This window comes from Platalea leucorodia, assembly GCF_965183815.1.
Source record: "Platalea leucorodia genome assembly, chromosome: 26".
Classification (NCBI taxonomy): Eukaryota; Metazoa; Chordata; class Aves; order Pelecaniformes; family Threskiornithidae; genus Platalea; species Platalea leucorodia.
The window spans coordinates 354473-366724 of NC_138848.1; the positions used below are offsets into that span (position 1 = coordinate 354473).

At 58.8% G+C, this 12252-nt stretch overlaps 3 protein-coding genes across 6 annotated transcripts; 2 read left to right on the plus strand and 1 right to left on the minus strand.

Annotated features, from left to right (window-relative positions):
• Positions 1-277: 277 nt before the first annotated feature.
• HIPK4 (homeodomain interacting protein kinase 4) lies at positions 278-1738 on the plus strand (the record flags this gene model as incomplete). The annotated part of the gene is made up of 1 exon (XM_082333484.1): positions 278-1738. The coding sequence occupies one exon, from the start codon at positions 278-280 to the stop codon at positions 1736-1738; it is 1461 nt and encodes a 486-aa protein (XP_082189610.1).
• Positions 1739-2631: 893 nt separating this feature from the next.
• On the minus strand, positions 2632-6368 carry PLD3 (phospholipase D family member 3). Of its 2 annotated transcripts, XM_082333528.1 has the most exons (12): positions 6279-6368; positions 5633-5671; positions 5128-5178; positions 4827-4975; positions 4545-4728; positions 4284-4404; positions 4078-4205; positions 3683-3883; positions 3456-3595; positions 3222-3387; positions 3047-3146; positions 2632-2941 (listed from the first exon to the last, which is right to left on the minus strand). In XM_082333528.1, exons 2-12 carry the CDS (start codon positions 5657-5659, stop codon positions 2715-2717), a joined length of 1494 nt encoding a protein of 497 aa, XP_082189654.1. In that variant the 5' UTR covers positions 5660-5671; positions 6279-6368; the 3' UTR covers positions 2632-2714. The 2 variants fall into 2 exon arrangements, with proteins under 2 accessions (XP_082189654.1, XP_082189655.1); XM_082333529.1 differs by lacking the exons at positions 5128-5178; positions 6279-6368 and having other exon boundaries at positions 5633-6058.
• Positions 6369-6415: 47 nt separating this feature from the next.
• On the plus strand, positions 6416-12147 carry LOC309600848 (uncharacterized protein C19orf47 homolog). Of its 3 annotated transcripts, none has more exons than XM_082333473.1 (9): positions 6416-6545; positions 7671-7744; positions 8044-8131; positions 8426-8540; positions 8668-8749; positions 8973-9098; positions 9405-9551; positions 9913-9983; positions 10586-12146. In XM_082333473.1, the coding sequence occupies exons 2-9, from the start codon at positions 7726-7728 to the stop codon at positions 11078-11080; spliced, it is 1143 nt and encodes a 380-aa protein (XP_082189599.1). In that variant the 5' UTR covers positions 6416-6545; positions 7671-7725; the 3' UTR covers positions 11081-12146. The 3 variants fall into 3 exon arrangements, with proteins under 3 accessions (XP_082189599.1, XP_082189598.1, XP_082189600.1); XM_082333472.1 differs by having other exon boundaries at positions 6498-6545; positions 7639-7744; XM_082333474.1 differs by lacking the exons at positions 6416-6545; positions 7671-7744 and having other exon boundaries at positions 8426-8565; positions 10586-12147.
• The last annotated feature ends 105 nt before the right edge of the window (positions 12148-12252 follow it).

The window sequence follows — 12252 nt, forward strand, 5'->3', positions numbered from 1 at the left end:
GGGATGGGTTTTCTGGGGCTGGGAATGGGTTTTGGGGCAGTGGGATGGATTTTGGGGGACCAGGGCTGCGTTTCAGGGGGTTCCTCCACCTAAGCTGCAATCCCTTGCGCAGGGGAGTGGTTGCTCCTGGGGACGATGTCAGCAACAGAAGGTGTTGTCACGGCAATGCCGGAACTGGCAGCACTGTTGGGGGCCACGTTGAGGCAGCTGGATTTCCCAAGCCCCTGTTGGGTGCTGAGTGGGGGGTTGCAAGCCCCTGGCAAGGAGCCGACCCACCATGGGGACGCTGGTGGTGGGTGCCGAGTGCTACGACATGGTGGCCACGGTGGGGAAGGGGACCTTTGGGGAGGTGGCCCAGGGCTGGCGGAGGAGCACAGGGGAGATGGTGGCCATCAAGATCCTGAAGAACGAAGGCCACCATGGCCGGGTGGCGAAGAATGAGCTGAGGTTGCTGCAGGCCTTGCGGGAGGTGGACACGGAGTCGTCGCACGTCGTCCGTTTCCTTGAGTCCTTCAGTGATGGTGCCTGTACCTACCTCGTCTTCGAGCTGCTGGAGCAAAACCTCTTTGACTTCCAAAAGCAGAACAACTTCTTGCCATTGCCCGTCCGGCACATCCGTACCATCACAGCCCAGGTGCTGGCAGCGTTAGTCAAGCTGAAAGAGCTATCCATCATCCACGCCGACCTCAAACCAGAGAACATCATGCTGGTGGACCACGCGCGCTACCCTTTCCGTGTCAAGCTCATCGACTTTGGCTCGGCCAGCATCTTCACTGAGGTCCGCCATGTCAAGGAACCCTACATCCAGTCCCGCTTCTACCGGGCACCAGAGATCTTGTTGGGGTTGCCCTTCTGTGAGAAAGTGGACATCTGGTCTTTGGGTTGTGTGGTGGCCGAGCTTCACTTGGGTTGGCCGCTCTACCCTGGCGTCAATGAGTATGACCAGGTGCGCTGCATCTGCTCCACCTTGGGGCTACCACGGGGTGAGTTGCTCTGCGCTGCCCGGAAAACATGGTCCTTCTTCCGACGGGTGCCACATCCCACCGGTTCCTGGCAGCTCAAACCACCAGGCGAGGAAATGGTGAAGCCAACAGAGAGGAAGTATGTTTTCTCCTCGCTGGATCAGTTGGCGGCGGTGAACATCTGTCCGGTGTCTTATCCCAGCCAGGAGGTGCTGGCCGAGCGCTGTGACCTGCACGGGATGGTGGAGCTTGTCAAGAGGATGCTCACCTGGGACTCGCACGAGAGGATCATGCCCAGCGCCGCCCTTAAGCATCCCTTTATCTCCTTGCAGCAGGTGAAGTCCAGCTTCGAGGCCACCCGGTACTACCAGCTCTGCCAAGAGGACTTGAGGGCATCCCATAAGGATGTTGGCATGGTTGAGATCTTCCCTGGCATGGAGAAAGGTGCCTTCATCCCTGCCAGCCGGTGCAGCATCCAGAAGGCCATCACCCAGATGGGTCGGCTCAGCCTGGCTGAGCCGCTTGGGGACACTGGTGACAAAAGCCAGCAGGATGTCTGTCAAGCCCCCATCCCCACCCACCACGGCACCCGGCACCGCCAGCATCACCGGCGTCCCAAGACAGAACCCACTGCTGGTAACTTGATTGTGCTGGGGTCCCCCAGCAGATGGGAGCAGCATGGCCACCATGATGGTGGCATGGTCCTTGGTGGCATCATGGAGCAGAACCTGCCTGGAAGACCATACACCGTGCTCCACACCAAGGTATGGCCATAGGGTGGGGGGCTCGCGTCGGGACCAGGGGCTTCTCGCTATGGGTGCTCTGGGACACTGGGTGCTTGGGGTCCCTTGGGTGCTCTGTGTCCCCCACGTGCTTCGGGTCCCTGGATGCTTGGGGTCACTAGTGCTCCATGTACCCTGGTGCCCCACACCACAGGTGCTCAGGGTCCCTGGTGCCCCCATGGCATGGGTGCTTGAGGGTCCCTGGTGCTCCATATCACCTGGTGCCCCACGTCATGGGTGGTTGGGGTCCCTGGGTGCTCAGGGTCCCTGGGTGCCCCACATCCCCACCAAGGGGTGGGCACCCCACCCATGGGTGCCACTCACCCCCTCCCCATGCTTTTTACCCCCCCGCAGAGAGCTCCGGTGACGCAGCACAACCCCAAGCCCCCACGTCCCATCCCTGTCCCTGAGGACGGGCGCCGGGGGCCGGGCTGGGACCGCCCTGCTACACCCAGCACGCTCCTCCCGGCACAGAGCCGGCAACACCCACAGCACTGCTGAGCCGCCCCGGCAACCCTGGCAAACACCTTTGCAGCCAAGAGCTCACCAAAGACCTTCCTCTTCCTCACCTTTGGTCACCTCGACCAGCAAAACCTGGCTCCATGCCGGCAGAGGAGAACGTAGCCAGGCATGCACTGGGATGTGCTGTGCCAGATGCTACCAGCACTGGTTCTTGCAATTATCCCCCAATAAACGGTTTGCCGACAGCCAAGCATTTCATCTGACTCTTTGCTGGGACGGGTTTGGCACTGCTGAGACTTGAGGGGTGTCCCGTTTTGGTGGTGACAGAGCATTTGGCAAAGGCACGGCGCTCTCCATCACTACGGCGCAGACGACGCCCCACTTCAATAACAGCAATGAGAAGTCCAGAAAGCCTCATTTTTTTGTTTTTTTAACTCAAATTGGAGCGGGGCAGCTGGATTCAGCACAGTCAGAACTCATGGTTCACCAGTGGTCTGTTCCCCAGCGCCTAACGGGAGCCACAGAGGCTCTTCCACCGCTCAGCATCGCCAATGTCGGCACTGTACTGGGAGCTCCAATCCCGCTCAAAAACCGCCTGCAGCTGCTCCCGGATGGTGCTGGTGCCAGCAGCAGTGCCGGCGGCGGTACCGGCACCAGTTTGGCTCACCATCTGGTTCACCACTAGTGCTGATCCCGCTGTCCGCACAAAGTAGTCACCAGACCAGTTGGATGTCCCTGCAAAGAGATTTGGCGGGGGACCCCAAAAACCACCCCCAAACCACCGTCACCAGCAGCCAGCGGCGACTCGCACGGCAGCACCACCACTCACACCACGCTCACCGATATACGCCGCCTTCTCCGTCACCATGTACTTGTTGTGGTTCACCCGGGCGTAGGGGATCTGGGCTTGCGCTGCAGTTGCTGGCACCATGAAAAGCCGCTGCAGGGAGCGAGGAGACTGTCACCCACTGAAACATCGCCCACCAGCACACCGCGGTCACACCGCGATACCCACCACCTCCACGCTGTAGCGTGTGTGATTATCGGCAATGGCGGCGAGGGATTTGAGGAAGGGGAACATGGTCACTTGGCTGTGCCGCCAACAACCCGCCAACAACCGAACGTTGACTTGGCGTTCAAAGATGGCTTTCCGCAGCCGGTTATCGATTGCTGGCCAAAATCTGGGGAGGGAAAGCGGTTAGGCATCACTGGTGCCGGCAAGCGGGGGTTGGCACAGGACCATATGAACCTTTGGGGGTGGGAGAATTCAGTGGTAGGTAGGTAGCTCATCACCGCGATGTCCACGAAGTCCTCGGCGGCATCGATGACGTTGAGGAGGGCTCCGAGATCCTGGGTCCGACCAGCAGCACAGAGAGCAGGTGGGGAGCTCTGCCAGAATCATCCAACATGGATCAAGCACTGGTACAGCCAATCCTTGGCACCAGGAAAACCAACCATGGTGGATCGGGGACATACCGAGAAGTAGACGGCGGCATCGGTGTCGTTGAGCTTCAACTCTAATGGTGTCTCCATGTTGAAGGTGGTGGAATAATTTGCCGGCCACGGTACCGGGATGGAAGCACCAGGAATGCCAAGAGCCCAATAAGCTTCAAAAATTTTCCTTAAATCTTTGGCTAAGCAGCTGCAGTTGTAGACAGCAGTGCCGAGCTCCTTCACCTGCGACGAGCAGCACGGTGGCACTGTCACATCACTGGACAGTGCCATCATCCCTCTCCAACGCCCTAAGTCCCATCTTATGGCACTGAGCACCCCTTGATGGGGATGGGGCATTGGTTTTGGGATAGCCCTGGTGCCATTTGGGACAGGTTCAGCACCATCCAGTGGTATGATGGTGCTGCCACGCTGCTCACCTGGGTCAAAGACCTCCAGTCCATGTTGGCACTCCCAACATAGAGGTGGGTGCCATCAACGAGCCAAAACTTGGTGTGCAGCACGCCGCCAGTGAGCCGTGGCATATCGACGGTGCGCACCGCGGCACCTGCGTGACCACAAGTTGGGCATCTCCCACTGAAAATCTCCCCCAAAAAAACAATTTTGGGGTTTGTCCATCACTCACCGCTCTGCTCCAGCGCTTGGAGGTCTTTCAGGGGCGATTTTGCTGACGGGCGGCTGACAGCAATTCGGACGGCAACACCGCGCTGGGATAATTGGAGAAGTTCCTCCAGGATTTGTTCACCCTGAATCACCATGTGGTTTGAGGCCAAAAAAAGCAGAAATGATTAAAAATTATGGGAAAGCAAGAAAATGGCAGCCAGCGCTGGGTTCAAGCACCGGAATTGGAGCTCTGCCGCCCATGACGGATGCCGGCAGCACGGACCTGGGCAGCGGAGGGTTCATGTGTCCGTGTGTCCTCGTTGGTCATGGTCCAGTAGAAGGAGGCAATGTCCAGGCTGCGGGTGACGGTCCCCAAGAGGTTCATCCATGTGGAGAAGGTGGAGGGATTCAGCACGGAACCGTCCCTGAAGGTCATTCCCTCCGGGATGCTCTCCACTAGGACAATCCTATGGTGGAAATTCAGTGGCACCGGCACCGGTGAGATTGTAGCACCAGGATGCCAAAGGTCTCGGGGGAGCGTCACCCCCCCATAAGCTCATCTTACCGGCACGCGTCACTGCAGGACCCGGTATCGCCGCCAGCATCACCACCGACATCACTGCGGAGAGCTGAGCTTAGCCGGAGATTGAAGAAGAAGAGGAAGATGAGGATGAAGAGGGTGAGGACGGCAGAGAGCAACATGCCACGGGAGCACTGGAAGGGAGAGGGGGCATCAGTGCCCCGAAATTAAGGAATAAGTTAATTTATAGGGTTTAAAACCACCCCCGACACCACTGGGATCCAGCAAGGGATGGCACTGGATCCAGCCAGCACCAAAGCCAGCCCCTGTAGACCGGGGGAGTTACCTTCAGTGGGAAGCGGGTGGGCTGCACCCCACGGTCCTCCAGTGGGTCCAGCTGTGATGGGAGGCAGAGAATTGGGGAGGGGACCCAGAACCAGGGTGGTGGCTGGTTTGGGGGTAAAACCCACCCCAAAATGCCCAGAGTTCCCAGGGAAAAGTGCCCCCCACCCATGTTGCCAAGGGTCCCCACGGGGTGCAGGGTCTGGGTGGAAATGGGGGGCATGAGTCACCCCAGTTTGGAGTTGTAGGATGCTGGGCAGGGGGCTATGGGGTACGCTGGCTTGGAGTTGTAGGGTGCTAGGTTGGGGGCTGTGGGGCACCCCACTTTGGGGTTGTAGGGTGCTGGGGCAGAGCAGGGGCCAATGGGGCACCCCAATTTGGGATTTCAGGGTGCCAGGACGAGGCAGGGAGCTATGGGGTGCCCCAGTTTGGGGCTGCAGGGTGCCAGGATGGGGCAGGGAGCTCCATGACCCCCAGTTTGGGGTCTCGGGGTGCCGCCAGCACCATACCTGCTTGTACGTGCCGTCCGGCTTCATCCTGGCGCGACACTGGAACAGAACAAACCCGATTTCTCCTGACGTGCCCAGACAGGCAAGAACCCCCTCGGGTGTGGCACAGCCGGGATTTTTGGGGTAGGGATAAGGGGAGAGTCCCCAAAAAAACTGGGAGGGGCAGAGGCCTTCCCAGCTGACTCACGGGATCCGGGTGCTCACGTGCCCTGACCAGTCTGGGGCGGGAAGGGGAAGTGCCTGGTCCTCTCCCTGCCGCCATTGGGGCTGAGCCCTTGGGAACAGGGTAGGGCACCCCAAGTTGGGGGTGCAGACCCCCCCGACCCCACTGGGACCTCTCCCCTGTGCCCCGGGGACGCCAGAAAAAGGGGGTGCTCACCCCCAGGGATCAGCCCCCCAACCCTGCCCTGCTTTGTGGGAGGGGGTTCAGCTCGGTCTGGCGTCACCCCCCCGGCTCAGCTGAACTTGGGGGGGGTCAGGGCTGTGTTTCGGGGTTAATAGGATGTTTAGGGCCAGGGCCAGGGCCAGGGCCGAGTTTAGCACCAGGTTTAAGGCCAGGGACATGTTTAGGGCCGGGTTTAGGGCCAGGGCCGCGTCCAAGGCCGCGGCTCCCGGGGCTGCCCGGTGCCCCCCGTCCCCCCTGTACCGGAGACACCGGTGTCCGCGGGGGCGGCTGCTCCCGGAGCCGCCCGTGGGGTGGGGGGCGCCCTCAGTCCTCCAGCACTCTATGGTCGTCCCTCCCTCCCCCCCCCCCTTCCCGCGCCGCCGCTGCCTAGAGCGGCCCCCGCCCCGCCGCGCGCGACCTGCGGCGCGCTGGGCCGGCCGGCGAGGTCGCTTCCGGCGCTCCGTGACCGGCGTTTCCGGTGCGGCCCGGCACGGCGGCGGCGAGATGGGGCGCGGCGGGAGCGGAGAGGTGAGAGGGGGCGGCGGGAGGGGGTACGGGGCAGGGATGGTCTGTGGGGCAGGAGGAGGGGGCAGGAAGGAAGGGGAGGGCGTGTGGGGCAGGAGGAGGGGGCAGGAGGATGTGTGGGGCAGGAGGGAAGGGGAAGGGGTGTGGGGCAGGAGGGGGTGTGGGGCAGGAGGAGGGGGCAGGGAGGGGGTGTGGGGAAGGGGAGGGTATGTGGGGCAGGAGAAGGGGGCAGGGAGGGAGTGTGGGGCAGGAGGGGGTGTGGGGCAGGGAGGGGGTGTGGGGCAGGAGGGAAGAGGAGGGGGTGTGGGGCAGGAGGAGGGGGTAGGAGGGGGTGTGGGGCAGGAGGAGGGGGCAGGGAGGGGGTGTGGAGCAGGAGGAGGGGGCAGGGAGGGGGTGTGGAGCAGGAGGAGGGGGCAGGGAGGGGGTGTGGGGCAGGAGGGGACAGGGAGGGAGTGTGGAGCAGGAGGAGGGGGCAGGGAGGGAGTGTGGGGCAGGAGGGAGTGTGGGGCAGGAGGAGGGGGCAGGGAGGGGGTGTGGGGCAGGAGGGAAGAGGAGGGGGTGTGGGGCAGGAGGAGGGGGCAGGGAGGGGGTGTGGGGCAGGAGGAGGGGGTAGGGAGGGTATGTGGGGCAGGAGGAGGGGGCAGGGAGGGAGTGTGGGGCAGGAGGAGGTGTGGGGCAGGAGGAGGGGGCAGGGAGGGGGTGTGGGGCAGGAGGAAGGGGCAGGGAGGGGGTGTGGGGCAGGAGGAGGGGGCAGGAGGGGGTGTGGGGCAGGAGGGGACAGGGAGGGGGTGTGGAGCAGGAGGAGGGGGCAGGGAGGGGGTGTGGGGCAGGAGGAGGGGGTAGGGAGGGTATGTGGGGCAGGAGGAGGGGGCAGGGAGGGAGTGTGGGGCAGGAGGAGGTGTGGGGCAGGAGGAGGGGGCAGGGAGGGGGTGTGGGGCAGGAGGAAGGGGCAGGGAGGGGGTGTGGGGCAGGAGGGAAGAGGAGGGGGTGTGGGGCAGGAGGAGGGGGCAGGGAGGGAGTGTGGGGCAGGAGGGAAGAGGAGGAGGTGTGGGGCAGGGGGCCAGCAGCAGCCCCGTGCCTGCCCACTGGCCGTCAGAGGGGCCGCCTGGCCACTCTCTCACCTGGCAGACTGCTCCCGGCGCTGCCACCTAGCCCCGCGCCCGTGTCCTCCGGCTCCTCCACCATGGTGTCCGTCACGATGGGTAAGGGACATTTCCCTCCCCGCGAGCGCGCCCTGTTGCCCTCCCCTCCACCACCCAAAATCGACCTAAATTGCTCTAAGACCCCTCAAATTGTGTATTTTCATCCAGGAGACCATCCCCACCCCCCCTCCCCGCTGACATCCCAGGAGCTGTTTTCCTCCTGATCCCGTTAATCGTGTGACAACAGCTGCCAATGCCCAGAATAAGCGTCGTGGCCAGCGCCTGCCAAAACCCAAGCGACCGCCCCACCCCTTTTTCCATGTCCACTTAATTTTTCCTTTTCTGCGGCTTTTTTTCAGCGACATCTGAATGGATTCAGTTTTTCAAGGAAGCTGGGATCCCCCCGGGCCCCGCCGTCAACTATGCCGTCATGTTTGTGGATAACAGGTGAGGTCAGCAATGAGTCTGTGACTTTTCATTGCATCACAGGGGGAAAATAGCACCGAAAGATTCCCCTGGTGAGAGGGAAGGAAGGAATTAACCAAGTATCCCGCTCCTTAATTAGTTACGTTAGTTATTCATCTGCACTGAGCTGCTTTTTCATTGTCAGTACTGTTTCTACGAGGGCGGTAGCATCCAAACCCAGGTTGGGGATATCATGGTGCACCTTGCTCAAGGCTTAATTAGTCAGAGCTCATAATGAGGGGAGACCATGTTAGGCTGGGTCTTTCCTTACCTCAGGATCCAGAAGAACATGTTGATGGATCTGAACAAGGAGATCATGAATGAGCTGGGCATCACAGTGGTGGGAGACATCATCGCCATCCTCAAACACGCCAAAATTGTGTACAGGCAGGTACGGTAAAGCCTCGCCAGCACAGGTAAAGCCTCGCCGGCTCATTTAGCAAAGTTTTGCCTTGAGGCTCCTTGTTCACCTTCAAAGAGCCCGAGGGAAAACCCTCCTCCGTGGTTTTTTACTTCAGGAGATGTGCAAGGCAGCCACCGAATCGCTCTGCCCCGGCTCTCCCAGCGTTCAAGCTGAGCTGCGCCGCAATGCCAATAGTGGTGAGCGCGGGTGGGAGGTTTCTGGGAGATTAAATCCCCTCACCTGATTTACAAGGTGACTTAATTATCTTGAAAATGAAGGGCTCAAACAATGGCTGCCTTCCCCACGATCCCGGGGAAGGACCTCTCTTTAATGTAGCTGATAAGACAGATGCTTGTTGCACTCGCCGAAGCCTCTCGGGGCTCAAAACCTCTCCCTCACCACACCGTCCTCCCCTTCCAGCCGCCAGCCGGATGATTGCCAACAGCTTGAGCAGAGACTCACCTCCCGCCACCCCCCTCCGACAACGGCCCCACACCTCCAAAATCTCCGTCACCGTTTCCAACAAACTGGCCGCTGCGAAGGCAGGTAGGGAGGGCAACGGATCCTGGCGGAAACAACACCAAAAGTTGCTTTGTCCTTATTTCCCATTAAACATGTCCTCCCCCATCCAGCTCAAGCAATTCTGTGATTTTGTGGTTGGGAGTAGCTAGAGACAGGGGGCAGAGGGTGTTTGCAGAGCGCCGGCACTACAGGAGATGTGTTGGTGCTGAAGTAGCCAGTCTCGGAGCTCACTTGAGCCCGGGAGTGTGCCCAAACACTCGTAAAACCCTTCCACCCGCTAAGTCTTGTTGGAACGAGAGCTCTCGATTCGCTCTTCCTTCGTCCCACCAGGTTTATGCGATGCAGCAGATGAAAATCCAACGATCCCGGTAAAACGCCGCCGGGTGACGGCGGAAATGGAAGGGAAATACATCATCAACATGCCCAAGGGCACCACACCAAGGACAAAGAAAATCCTGGAGCAGCAAGCAGCCAAAGGTACCAGCGGGGGGGTTTGATCTTCATTTTCTCTTCCAGAAGCCAAGTTTAGTCCTAATTTAGCCCATCATTACAAATCCCACGAGGATTTTCATATCCAGAGAGTTATCGGGTAGAAGTTGTGTTATTCCAAGGATATATTAACTCACCGCGAGCCGTGAAGGTTCTGCTCGCACCTATTTAAGTCTTAGGAAGAAGGGGGCGGATCGCCGTTTGCACGCTTTTATCGAGTGGATTTTATTTTGCCAGGTGCCCTGACAGTAGGACAGGGCTGAAAAGCCACGAGCCCTCAGCGTTGACCCAGCGTAGCTTCATTTTCTGGGGAAACCTCCAAAAAAACATGTTTTCTTGAAAACCGCAGGTCTGCAGAGGACGTCCGTCTTCGACCGGCTGGGAGCCGAGGCAAAAGCAGATACGACCACAGGAGGGAAGGTAAGCGGACGCGGGTTTTCGGCTGCAGCTCCATTTAGCTATCATTGTGCCAAACCCCGCCGAGATCCCGACATGAGGGTCCTCTCCCCAAAGATTATTTCAGGATTCGCAGCTGCCCGCTCACTACAGAGGGGCTGAAGGAACCTTGAAATAACAGGAAAATGGTGGGGAAACACTGGGGAAAGGCAGGATGGAGCCACCAAAGGCAGGCAGATCTTCAGTCCCTGCGTGATCCCTGTCTGCACTTCTATTTTGACCCCTTTAATGGGGGATACAGGAGGTTTTTTTTCTCTTCTCTGGAGGTAAAAACTTCAGCGTGGAAGTCTTGGGGTGTAAAACAAGTTGCAGACTCAGCTTCTCTAAGAAAAATACGAGGCAATATGATTTTATGGGTGATTTATAGAGCTGTTTTATAGCCTCATCGTTAATTTAATTACTGCAGACAGCGTTTTGCATCATTACGTTCCAAAATGCTTCGCGGGTGGGGCCAGCATCCATCTTGCCTCCATCACGGTGGCAGAATTCGGGGGGTGAAGCGGAAGGGGGGGCAAATCGAGCACCCAAAATGGGGGTGCGGGTGCTGACGGGCTCTTGTCTCCCAGCCCACGGGAGTCTTCAGCAGACTGGGTGATGCCTTGGGGACCGATGGGGACAAAGCCACCGAGAGCGACGACGACTGCTCTGTCCTCCAGTATGCCGGCGTCCTAAAAAAACTCGCCAAACCTCCCCGTAAGGAAAGCACTGAGCCAGGAGGGACCATCAAGGCGAAAGCCACCAGTTCAGAAGCCAAACCAGGTACCGTCACTGCCACCATCCAGCGGCTTGGTCACAGGAACGCCGCCGGTATCCGTATGGCAGCAAAACCGCAACCAGCGGCATCCAAAATCGGCGTCATCAGTATTGCCACAGCGCCGGTCGAAGCCCAGGATGGTGACGTCACCAGCACGAAGGATAAAAGCGAACCCGGATTTCGGGTGACGATCAAAAGGACATGGGGGTGTGGAAAGGTGAGCAGCACCAGCGAGACCCCTGGTGCTCAGATGGACAGCGCCGGCACCGTTAGCGTCTTTAAACGGCTGGGGAAGAAACCGGATTGATACCGCGGCACTTCTTTCCACACTGGACGGGTCATCCCGATGGTTTTCCGCTTGTCCCATCCCCTCCCGACAGTCGCCCACTGTCCCCCATCCCGTTTATTTACCCTCAAGAACCGGCAGAGTCTCCTCCTGCCTTCTGCTTCGCTCATCCCATGGGGAAACAACACTAGTCCCATGGGGAGAGGCTTAATGCCACAGGGAAACGCTAATCCCACAGGAAAACAGTGGAGGGAAGAGGGGAAAAGCCCTTCCCTGCCTGTCCCTGCCCGCAAAGCCGGCAGGCATGAGGCCAAATCGTTGCTCTCCATCTCCTACCAGCACCGGAACCTCTTTCCCCCACCGTTTTTCCCTCTTCTGCAGGTTCTTTCCTGTATTTAGGAATTCAGACCTGAAGAGCTCCATGCAGAGGGGTTTTTCCCCTGTTTTTTCTGGGTTTTTCCTCTTCTGCAGGTTTTTTTTCCTGTATTTAGGAATTTGCACCAAAATGACTCCATAAATAATCCTTACGGAGTGGCAGCTTGCTGCAGGGGTTCTTAATTTTTAAGGATTTCAGAGCAGCCTCCAAAAAAAAAAAAAAAAAAAACGTAAAAGCTTAAAAAAAAACTTCTTGGGCACTCAAAATTTCCCCAAATTGCCTTAATTTAAGCAACACCTTCAATCTGCCGCTTGCAGTTTTAGGCTCGAGCTCATCCCGCTGCGAAACCTGAACTGGCCGCTGTAGGGTTTTATTGAACTTATTTATTCCCCCCTCTCCAAATTTGTTTCCCCCCAGATTTATTTCCGATGACATCACCAGGGCTGTCTTCACACCGTGCCTGTCTGGCATTGCTGCAAACCCCGAAAAGACGTTTTTTCTCCCCAAAATAAAGACAGCGGGTGGAGGCAGCTGCGTGGTGTGTCTGAGCCATAACAGTGAGTCTTTTTAACAAGAAAAACCACTAATTATTTTACCCTATTTTGGAAGGTTTTCTTTGTGCTTTGGGTGTTGTTTGGTGTGTAAAAACGAGTGGTTTTTTCCCAATTTTTGGCTTTCTCTGTCGCCCGCCAGCCTGCGGGGCAGCTTTTTGCAATAAAGCGTGGAAACGGCTCTGTTTGGTGTCGGTCGAGCCCCCCAGCCTGCGGCCGGGACCCTCCACAACCGCCCCAGGCTGTTGAGACTGGAGCAGCTTGGT